At 40.3% G+C, this 11,764-nt stretch overlaps 2 protein-coding genes across 2 annotated transcripts; both read left to right on the forward strand.

The window, feature by feature from the left end:
* The first annotated feature begins 4,387 nt into the window (after positions 1 to 4,387).
* LOC306894169 (zona pellucida sperm-binding protein 4-like) lies at positions 4,388 to 6,595 on the forward strand. Its single transcript, XM_079456468.1, has 8 exons — positions 4,388 to 4,799; positions 4,874 to 5,061; positions 5,129 to 5,226; positions 5,295 to 5,452; positions 5,557 to 5,749; positions 5,817 to 5,964; positions 6,040 to 6,115; positions 6,182 to 6,595. The coding sequence occupies exons 1-8, from the start codon at positions 4,466 to 4,468 to the stop codon at positions 6,250 to 6,252; spliced, it is 1,266 nt and encodes a 421-aa protein (XP_079312594.1). The 5' UTR covers positions 4,388 to 4,465; the 3' UTR covers positions 6,253 to 6,595.
* Positions 6,596 to 8,918: 2,323 nt separating this feature from the next.
* LOC306893596 (zona pellucida sperm-binding protein 4-like) lies at positions 8,919 to 11,189 on the forward strand. Its single transcript, XM_079455529.1, has 8 exons — positions 8,919 to 9,287; positions 9,360 to 9,547; positions 9,611 to 9,708; positions 9,777 to 9,934; positions 10,021 to 10,213; positions 10,281 to 10,428; positions 10,502 to 10,577; positions 10,651 to 11,189. Exons 1-8 carry the CDS (start codon positions 8,954 to 8,956, stop codon positions 10,719 to 10,721), a joined length of 1,266 nt encoding a protein of 421 aa, XP_079311655.1. The 5' UTR covers positions 8,919 to 8,953; the 3' UTR covers positions 10,722 to 11,189.
* Positions 11,190 to 11,764: the final 575 nt, after the last annotated feature.

The raw sequence follows: 11,764 nt of genomic DNA on the forward strand, positions 1-11,764 counted from the left end.
GTAGCTTTAACAGCAGAAATCACGTAGTGTTCAATAGCAATAGCGTTAACGTAGCTTTAGCGGCAGAAACCGCAGCACACAATGTGCAGGAGTAGTAACTTTAACAGCAGAAATCACGGAGTGTTCAATAGCAATAGCGTTAACGTAGCTTTAGCGGCTGCGTTGCGACCAGGCAGTAGCAATAACCAGCAACGAGAGCAGGAGACAAACGAGAGGCGAAAAAGGGGAGGATCCTATAACAAGAATACACATCGTTATTAAAAATAACCATTACCCGCTAGAGTTTCCCCCAAAGCATCCCGTGGTAAACTTACCAAACCTCGGTGAATTAACTATACCCAGTTCAAGCCAGGACACACAGTCTTCACTCGACCCATTGCTAAACTGGAGTACAGGGACTACACATTATTTAACCCCCCCCGCCAACGGTAGCCTCAAGGAGTTAACCATAAAATATGCTTACATACCTGAATTTAAAACAGTCAATAAATCCACTATATCAACGTACGAGGACTCCCGACGAAAAGGACAGGCTGGGATGCAACACAGAAATGGTCAAGAAACTAGGAATGGTTATTAAAGAAAAGAAACGCTGCGACATGCTACATGCTTAACCGCACATACCTGTAACTACCGCGCACACACACCCACAGGGAAACTTCCGGATATGGCGCATACCAGGCTGGTACCAACCAACAACTAAATAGCCAGCACTGGTCGCTGATTGGCTATCCAAAATGTCAATCACCACACCTTCACTTGCCCGTACTGTCACACTTAGAAAAACACATAACCTTTGTTTCTCTATAGACAACCTAAAGCTCCATCTGTTAGTATTTAACAGCATTGTACTATACATTTTGTTTCTGACCACGCGCAATCGCCTGGGATCGAACCCATGACCTTGGCATTGCTTGCGCCATAATCTAACCACTGAGCCACAGGAAAGCTTACCTTTAAAATATCTGATTGTAAACATATAACTGAGTCCATAGTATTTCGTACTTGTCTGAAAGCGCTTTGATGAGGGCATAGAATGCTCTCCTTTTCCATTGTATAATTTAACCTGGCTACCACCATTCTTTCCATTAATTTACACAAGTTTGATGTTAATGCGATTGGCCTATAACTAGTGGCTAAAGAACGATTATAAATATCGTCTTTCCCTGGGGATGTTTGCCTAACCCCTTGCAGTGCCTGTTTCAACTCATAAATGGTGAAATCTTCATCCAATACGTCACCGTCAGGCATTCTTTGGATTAGGATTCTCGCTCATACTTTGGTCTCTCCGCATTCTCATATCTTCTGATATGTTACTGTTACTATGACTCTTCCTCTGCTAGCTCCTCTGCTTTTCTTCATTAGTTATGATACACTTATCTTCTTTACGTAAAGCTGGGACACCTTTATACGTTCGGATCCCTCCCATCTTTCTAATCATATTCCACAATTCACTAATGTAATACTCTCGCCAATTTCCACACAAAAATTCCTCCAGTATTTTATTTTATTAACTCTAATACTCACTACTGCCTGAGCTCTTTTATATGCTGTTAAATCATCAAATGAGTTAATTTCACTTTATTTAATGCTTTATTTTTATTTTAATTACTTAAAATACTGCCTTTTTTCTTCCCGATATTTTTATTTTTAGCTACAGTTTCATAAGCTGTGCCACAAGGAATCGTATTTATTTTATTATTCAGCTCATCTAAATCCCCTACTTTTACTTCCATGCCTGCCATTTTGATTGCACTTAACTCTTTGAACTCTTCCCAATTTGCCTTTTTAAATCTCCACCTATGCATGTATTCCCCATGACATTCATCCATCTCAATCCCAATACTACATTTGATAAGATAATGATCACTGCCCATACCACTCTGATCACACACAGACTTTAACCATGTCTCCTGCACACATATTGCATGTGCTTTTATCTCAAGATCATCCACACGTTTTTTAAATTCTTGCCAATTAGATATTAGGCTTCTTGTAGTCAAGATTATCACTACCATTATGATCCTCCAGTACATGTCTGCGTGTTGGTAATTCGCTCAATTAGTTTCTCATTGACCTGATCTATTGTCATTCCCTCAATTTTTTATATTTATCTGCTGCTCTTATTATAATCTTAATCTGAGCCGAACATTTCACTACCTCTGCAATGAAAGTGACAAATGCCAGTTTGTCTGAAATTATATCACATTCCTTCGGTTTGCCTCTTTCCATATTCTCTTTCCTGATCCATGGAATATTAACTTGCTTAATTGCCAATGCATATGATATTCCTTCTGATATATTCACATTTTGCACCATAGCAGCATTTTTGCTCACTTGACATCCTCCATACCCAGCACTATGCTCTCCCCCGCAATAGCAGCATTTAGGTTTTAAACCTTCCTCGCATTCTCCATATTTATGTTCCCCCCACATCTCGCACAACGCTGTTTTCCTCGGCACACTGCTGCCACATGCCCATTTCTTTGACATTTATAACATCTCAATGGAGGAGGAATACATACGGTCTCACTGCATAACTCATTGCTTCTATAAACACTCTCTCTGGCATTCTCTCCTCATCAAAGCGTAATAATACCGATAGGCTATCTAATCTTTCATTGTTTTGAGTTTATTCAGCCTTCTTGCTTCTATAATCGCTGGTCCCTTAATATTTGTCTTGATTACATCATCACAGATGTCAACAGGAATACCTGTAATTCCCCCTCTCAACCATTTCCTTCTCTCCTAATACTAGACGTCACTTTTTGTCCAAGGAAAGTTTTAATTCCTTCTGTTGCTTACTATCCTTACAAAAGACAATCAGTATACCTTCTCGTAGCATTTTTGCATTCTCAATGACTCCAACAATCCTCAATGCCTTTGTAAATTTTAACGGATTTAAGACATTACTTCCTTTGACATAAACTTTACCATTACCTTATACTCCTCCTTCTTACTTCTAGATTGACTATCTTCTCTCTCGCTTTCTGTTCCTGATGTTTGTCTCCAATCTTTCATTATTTTCCCTCTTTTCTAGAAGTCCATTTACAATTCTTATTTACTACATTTCCCCCGCCATCATACACATCCTCTACGTCTAGATCACTTCCGGACATTCCACTTCCTGCCATCCTCATTTTTCCCAGGTGCTCGCGCTGTATTCGCTCAATGTATTTCTACATGTTGATATCCAAACGCGCGAACTAAGAAGCACACTTCGCAACTTCGGATCCGAGTTGCAAGTGGCCTTACCCCAATCTTGGCCTAATGTGTCATTCACACATTGGTTATTTTCTCATTATTTCGTATTTGTGCTCTAAATACACCTCATCATCAAAGCAGTTATCTTCTGAGTGGTCAAAAAAATACTATACTGATAATACTGACTCATACTGTAGGTCTGGTGGTTTTTGCTGTCTCTTGGACAAATTGATAAGTTGTTTTAATTTGATGTATTTTTAGAGCTAGTTTATTAAAGATTTTTTATATTATGTCACAATAATAGATTGGCATGTAAAATAAAAATCCATCGCCTCACCTATTAGCAATGACTGTACAAAAAAAGGTGGAAAATAGAAGAAACAGTAAAAGCTTGAGTCTTGTATTTAAGTATTAGAAAAAAGCTAACTTTGCTATCTACCATTGGCAAACATGTAACAGCTAAACTTGGTTTTACATATTTAACTACATAACTGCAGAAGAAATGAAGAGACCATTTATAATTCATTTTCAGTTTTTTTGGAATTGACTATTTATAGGATTTTGTTTAGACACAATGATCATTTTTGTTACTACTAACATTACTTCTAACCAATTTCTAATTTCTAATATTTTTATTTGCGTTTATTTGCAGAAAAGGAGATCTGGAGAAACGAGTCAAAATAATAGATGCTCTGTATTTTTTCAGACCTCAAATACTGCAAACATTCACATTTAAGTGTGTCTGCTATATTAATGGACTTTTAAATAACTTTTGAAGAATGCTTGTTTAACAATGGCTAAGTAGATTATTATTGTTAATACATCACAGGTCAAAGAGAATTTAGGTCACATGACAATAAAAACATGGCAGATGTTGTATATGTTCATACCGCAACCACACAAACTACATGGAACAAATAAGTCGATAGGTGTGTTCTTCATCTAATTCAGTATGTACTTTCACAGTATTATATTTCAGACGCCGCCCTGCATTTAGATTTTATGTGCAGGAATTAGTCTGTGGAGAAGCCCCAGTGTCGGAAAATATTTACAGATGTTCACTAAATTTCGTGTTTTTGTTTGGAAAGAGCCAATCCAAAAGAAGATATTATTTAACTTATTGATTGTGCAGAGCTGGACTGTGATAGATGTTAATTACAGAGGAGGGGTTCTCGTTATCACTAATGAATCTACAGAGTACAAAAAAGACAAGAAACAGTGTCTCAGACTATCAGTGAGTGTATTCTTCTGTGGTAGAGAAATGGCTGGAAACAGAAATTTACTGAGTCACTTACTTTTTCTTTTCCTGAGCTCTGTTTGCAGAGCGGTTCCACAGAGAGGGATTCCAGTTAATAGTCCACAAGCTCTTGGGTTCCAGCAAAATGAACAGAGATTTGGACTCGATCAGCAAACTGAACAACAGTTTTCTCAGAAGTTTCCACTTCAGAAGCCGGTGGTGCAGTCAGAACCTCTTGACAAGTGTGCTGTAACTGATTATGAGCAGATCCAGTGTGGAGAACCTGGTATCAGTGGTGCTGAGTGTGAAGCTATAAACTGCTGCTTCAATGGACAGCAGTGTTATTATGGGATGTCAGGTAAGGCTGTTTGACCAGTTAAATGTTGCTTGCCAAGCTGATCCTATGATAACTTCCTCTGTTTCTCATTACAGTGACTGTCCAGTGTATAAGAGATGGTCAGTTTGTGTTAGTGGTGGCTAGAGATGTCACGCTGCCTCGTCTGAGTCTGGACACTGTCCGTCTGCTGGGTGGAAATGAAGCACCTTGTGGTCCTGTTGGTTCCACACCTTCCTTTGCCATATACCAGTTTCCAGTCACTGCCTGTGGCACCAGCATGATGGTGAGTTGGCTGTTTGTGATTTGGCTGTCTAGAACAGATTTGATGTCAATCGTGTTTCTGCTTGCAGGAGGAAAATGGTTATGTGGTGTACGAGAACAGAATGACATCATCCTATGAAGTGGGGATTGGACCTCTTGGCTCCATCACAAGGGACAGTCATTTTGAGTAGGTTATCTGCACTTTCTCATGAGTGTGACTCTTGAACTGATGTCAGAAGCTCATTGTTTGTGTAGACTTCTCTTCCAGTGTAGATATTCTGCCACTGCTGTGGAAGCTCTGGTTGTGGAGGTCAACACTGTTCTTCCACCTCCACCTGTAGCTGCCCCTGGACCCCTCAGGGTGGAACTTAGACTGGCGAATGGCCAATGTGTCACTAAAGGCTGTGCAGAAGGTAGTGATTTGCTAGTCTTCAAAAAGTGACTCTCCAAAAGAGTTGTACTTGTAGGACTGGTCTAAATCTCTAGATTGAGACAGTAATGCAAGGGTATTCCTCAGGAGATGAGGCGTACACGTCCTACTATGGTGAGGATGAGTATCCAGTCACAAAAGTCCTGCGAGAGCCTGTGTATGTTGAGGTGCACATTTTGGAGAGAACTGACCCCAATCTTGTCATGGTGTTGGGGCGCTGTTGGGCGACATCAACCCCTAGTCCTCTCAGTCTACCCCAGTGGGATCTTCTAGTTGATGGGTCAGTAGAAGCTAATTGGTCCAGATTGTGCACTGTGAACGAGTCCTGACTGTCACTTCTGTTTTAGATGCCCTTACCAGGATGATCGTTACCTGACCGCACTGGTTCCTACAGTTGGCTCGTCTGGTCTTCAGTTCCCAACCCACTACAAGCGCTTTGTTGTGAAGATGTTCACGTTTGTGGATCCAGCGTCACTGGCCCCTCTGCAGGAAATCGTATGAGTTCTTTGCTGCCTTCTGTATCTATATTGCCATTTGTATTTGTTGCTAAAGCTGATCTTTGTTTGTCAGATCTACATCCACTGTAGTACAGCGGTGTGCCATCCTGCTTCTGGCTCCTGTGAACAGAGCTGTGCCAGGAAAAGCCGTATGTGTTTAACTTTAGCTTGTTTTGCAGTTTGTTTTGTCGTCCTGACACTTTCTTGTGTTACAGGGAGAGATCTTTCTAACAAAAGGCGTGAAGAAAACGTGGTTTCCAGTGACAGGATCGTCTTTACAATGTAAACTGAATTGCCCTTAATAAAGTCCTTGGACCGAGCATTTGTGTAGCTGTTTTCATTGATTTCCTCCGCAACCAGGATTAGGGGGTTGTGTTATGGTATTAACGTCAACTAATAGTGGTTTAAGGTTAAATAAGAACTGGGAACTTGCAAACTTCTTGTTTTGAAATAATTATGTATGGCACCTTTCCCAGACTCTGACGCTTTACAATGTACAGCCTGAGTGAACAAGTATATTTTGTGCTTTGGTTTAAATTTACTTGAAGTGGTCATTTGAATGCTAAGGGGAGTGTTCCAAAGATTGTTTGCCATTTGAAAATAAATTGAACCTGTGCACACAGAAGTTCCGAACTGGAAGACCGGAGCGAACAAGGCTATACAGAGAGTGTAGGTCTGAAAGCTAGGAAGGAGCAAGGCCATTGGCTGAATCTGAAATCTCATACAATAGTGGGCAAAAAGCTGTGGGTGAGCGACTAGTATGTCAGAAACCTCAGTGTTTACAAAACTGTAGGCAAGAAATACCAGGTTAGTGCACACTTTCTCACGAGATTTGAACGTGTGTATAATGTTGCATCTGAATATGCCTACTTTAGTAAGAGCATACCGTAGCATGTCAGAATCCTCAGTATTCATAAAACAGTAGGTGAGAAATTCCTTGACGTACTGGTTACGCCCAGATTCTGAAGCACTCCACGATGGATCTTGAGTTGCTTCTATTTCCCATGAGCCAACGGGACAGAACACCTCAAACAGCCCGCAAAACTGTCTCAGCCGACTTTCATGTACAATGAAAACTAATGTACCAATAACATTGCCCTTGCTTTATTAAATTGGCCGTGCTTTATATTGCGCAGAGTTTTAATTCATAGAATTTAAATACGAAACACTTGAACTTATTTTTAGCAGTTTATTTACCTTTTCCTATATTTGCCTTTTACAATATATATTGCTTAAATGGTTTTAACTTAGACATAACAAAATACATGATAATTGTTCACAAGATCATTAAATTGTAACAAACAATTACAAAACACAAAAGTCCTAAATCATTTAATAACCAAAATTAGATTATCCAAAAGAAAAATGAAGAGACGTGTACAAATTGTGTCGTTTTATTGACAAGGAAAGAAAAGAAAAGATGAGGAAAGTGAAAGTTAAACGAGCGCATTGTTTGCATGTTAAAACATGCTTGGCACATAAAAAACAAAAGAGATTTTCTCAGGTTGTTTTTACTACAATATAATGTATATTAGAGCAACGTATCTACGTATGAGATATCAACCAATTGGCAGAATACAGACAAAAGAATAATTAGCAGCAGTTAATCACTCAAACGTAAGTTGCCAACCACCATTAAAAAGGAACCGAAGAAGAATTACATCTCATGATCACTTCAATTTGGCATACGACGACCGGATCGCATTAATACTACACCCATTCAGGGAAAACAGTACATTGTCATTTACCCCCTTCAGGTACATACATACTGAAATCAAGCAACTACTCATTGAGTATTCGATTTCAGATTCAACCATTAAGACTACGTTCACACTGCCACCAAAATTTGCTCATATGTGACCCAGATCTGTTTACTGCATATGCAATCCTATCTTTTTAAATCTGATCTGAGCCACTTCCATATGTGGTTCTAAATCAGATACAGGTCGATGTTTCGCAATGCGACATCAGTCTGAACGGTCAAATCAAAATGCATGCAACTTTTACGTCATTCTACATCGACCCGCGTCATAATTATGGACCGGTGCGACTTGCCTTGTGTTTAACGTGTTTAATCGTAACAACATGGAGGACAAGTTTTGCATTTTCCCCCTGCTCTAGAAATAGCTCATTCTAAGGAAATAAAACAATGCTTCATTGTGTAAGCTCTTTTTATACACCTCTGAAGACATAGCTATGTATGTTATATTGCATTTCTATCAATAGATCATCCTAAAAATTACACATTGGACCTTTAAACAACATTGCTATACTGAACAGGTCAAGGGGTGTGTTCCCAATGGAGTAAAACCACATCAGATGTGCTTGTTAAAGTGGAAACCACTATATCTAACATACAGAAGGCAGAACGGAATGTAGCTTTTGGTCGCGCTACACCGCTACTTAAAAAAAAACTTCTGGACAAGCTAAACTGTTTTAAAAGTAGTTGAGCTACCATCAATCTACTGAAACATGTAGTTAAGCTTGTAACGTCGCTCCTTGTAGTTAGCTCCTCCCTGACACTGATTATTTTTATGGCTGTTAATACATCACAGGTCAAAGAAATTAAGGTCACATGACAATAAAAACATGGCAGATGTTGTATATGTTCATACCGCAACCACACAAACTACATGGAACATATAAGTCGATATGTATGTTCTTCATCTAATTCAGTATGTACTATCACGGTATCATATTTCAGACCCCGCCCTGCATTTAGAATTTATGTGCAGGAATTAGTCTGTGGAGAAGCCCCAGTGTTGGAAAATATTTACAGATGTTCACTATATTTCGTGTTTTTAGTTTGGAAAGAGCCAATCCAAAAGAAGAAATTGTTTAACTTATTGATTGTGCAGAGCTGGACTGTGATAGATGTTAATTACAGAGGAGGGGTTCTCGTTATCACTAATTAATCTACAGAGTACAAAAAAGACAAGAGACAGTGTCTCAGACTATCAGTGAGTGTATTCTTCTGTTGAAGAGAAATGGCTGGAAACAGAAATTTACTGAGTCACTTACTTTTTCTTTTCCTGAGCTCTGTTTGCGGAGCGGTTCCACAGAGAGGGATTCCAGTTAATAGTCCACAAGCTCTTGGGTTCCAGCAAAATGAACAGAGATTTGGACTCGATCAGCAAACTGAACAACAGTTTTCTCAGAAGTTTCCACTTCAAAAGCCGGTGGTGCAGTCAGAACCTCTTGACAAGTGTACTGTAGCTGATTATGAGCAGATCCAGTGTGGAGAACCTGGTATCAGTGGTGCTGAGTGTGAAGCTATAAACTGCTGCTTCAATGGACAGCAGTGTTATTATGGGATGTCAGGTAAGGCTGTTTGACCTGCAAAATGTTTCTTGCCGAGCTGATCCTATGATAACTTCCTCTGTTTCTCATTAGTGACTGTCCAGTGTATAAGAGATGGTCAGTTTGTGTTAGTGGTGGCTAGAGATGTCACGCTGCCTCGTCTGAGTCTGGACACGGTCCGTCTGCTGGGTGGAACTGAAGCACCTTGTGGTCCTGTTGGTTCCACACCTTCCTTTGCGATATACCAGTTTCCAGTCACTGCCTGTGGCACCAGCATGATTGTGAGTTTGCTATTGGTGATTTGGCTGTCTAGAACAGACTGTCAATCGTGTTTCTGCTTGCAGGAGGAAAATGGTTATGTGGTGTATGAGAACAGAATGACTTCATCCTATGAAGTGGGGATTGGACCTCTTGGCTCCATCACAAGGGACAGTCATTTTGAGTAGGTTATCTGCACTTTCTCATGAGTGTGACTCTTGAACTGATGTCAGAAGCTCATTGTTTTTGTAGACTTCTCTTCCAGTGTAGATATTCTGCCACTGCTGTGGAAGCTCTGGTTGTGGAGGTCAACACTGTTCTTCCACCTCCACCTGTAGCTGCTCCTGGACCCCTCAGGGTGGAACTTAGACTGGCGAATGGCCAATGTGTCACTAAAGGCTGTGCAGAAGGTAGTGATTTACTAGTCTAATAACATGCCTCTCCAAAGGAGTCTAAAACTCTAGATTGAGAACGTAACGCAAGTGTTAATCTTCAGGAGATGAGGCGTACACGTCCTACTACGGTGAGGATGAGTATCCAGTCACAAAAGTTCTGCGAGAGCCTGTGTATGTTGAGGTGCGCATTTTGGAGAGAACTGACCCCAATCTTGTCCTGATATTGGGGCACTGTTGGGCGACATCAACCCCTAGTCCTCTCAGTCTACCCCAGTGGGATCTTCTAGTTGATGGGTGAGTAGAAGCTAATTTGTCCAGATCGTGCACTGTGAATGAGTCCTGACTGTCACTTCTGTTTTAGATGCCCTTACCAGGATGACCGTTACCTGACCGCACTGGTTCCTACAGTTGGCTCGTCTGGTCTTCAGTTCCCAACCCACTACAAGCGCTTTGTTGTGAAGATGTTCACGTTTGTGGATCCAGCGTCACTGGCCCCTCTGCAGGAGACTGTATGAATTCCTTAGTCTTCTGTATCTATATTGCCTTATATTTGTTGCTGAAGCTGATCTCTTTGTTTGTCAGATCTACATTCACTGTAGTACAGCGGTATGCCATCCTGGTTCTGGCTCCTGTGAACCGAGCTGTGCCAGGAAAAGCCGTATGTGTTTCACTTTGTTTGGATTTGCAGTTTTACAGATTTGTTGTCGTACTGACCCTTTCTTGTGTTCAAGGGAGAGATGTTTCTAACAAGAGGCGTGAAGAAAACGTGACTTCCAGTGAAGGGATTATCTTTACAATGTAAACTGAATTGCCCTTTTTAATAAAGTCATTACACTTAGCATATGTGTAGGTGTTCTCCAATGAGGATGGGGGGGAGGGGGTTGTTATGGTATAAACTGCAACTAAAAGTGGTTTAAGGTTAAATAAGAACTAGGAACTGTCAAACTGCTTGTTTTGAATTAGTTTAATGTATGGCACCTTTCCCAGATTCTACCGCTTTACACGGTACAAAAATTCAGATCAAGAAGTCACAAAAAAATGCAATTACATACTGACTTCATGAAGACTGTCAAAATATAGGCAATGTAAACTAGACGTTAAGAGGTCAGACAATTACACAATGCAAATGATAGTGTTCAAGTGCTATACAGGTAAGAAGGTTATGTCCATTTCTCCTTTGGCAGCCTGAGTGAACAAGTATATTTTGTGCTTTGTTTTAAATTCACTTAAAGTGGTCATTTCAATGCTAAGAGTGAGTTCCAACGTTGTGTTCCATGACGAAGACCTGCTGCCCATTTAAAGAACTGAACCTATGCACACAGAAGTTCAGAGCTGGAAGACTGAAGCAACCAAGACTGTACAGCGAGGGTAGGTCTGAACACTTGGAAGGAGCAAGGCCATTGGCTGAATCCGAAATTGCATGCTAAGTAGGTGAACGAATAGTATGTCCAAAACCTCAGTCTCCATAAACCAGTAGGCAAGAAATACCCAGTTGGTGCACTTTCTCAAGAGCTAAACTTGTATAATGTTGCGTCTGAATATGCCTACTTTGTAGTACGAGAAAACACTAGTATGTCCTAATCCTCAGTATTAATAAAACAGTAGGTGAGAAATTTCTCGGATGGTGTACTGGTTACACCCAGATTCTGAAGCACTCAGCGATGGATCTTGAGATGCTTTTATTTCCCATGAGCCAACAGGACAGAACACCACACACAGCCCGCAAAACCGTCTCAGCCGACTTTCATGTACAATGAAAACTAATGTACCAATAACATTGACCTTGCTTCTGAAATTGGCCATGCTTTATATTGTGCATAGATTTAGTTCATGGAATATATATAC

Source organism: Barbatula barbatula (genome assembly GCF_947034865.1).
Source record: "Barbatula barbatula genome assembly, chromosome: 5".
Lineage (NCBI taxonomy): Eukaryota > Metazoa > Chordata > Actinopteri > Cypriniformes > Nemacheilidae > Barbatula > Barbatula barbatula.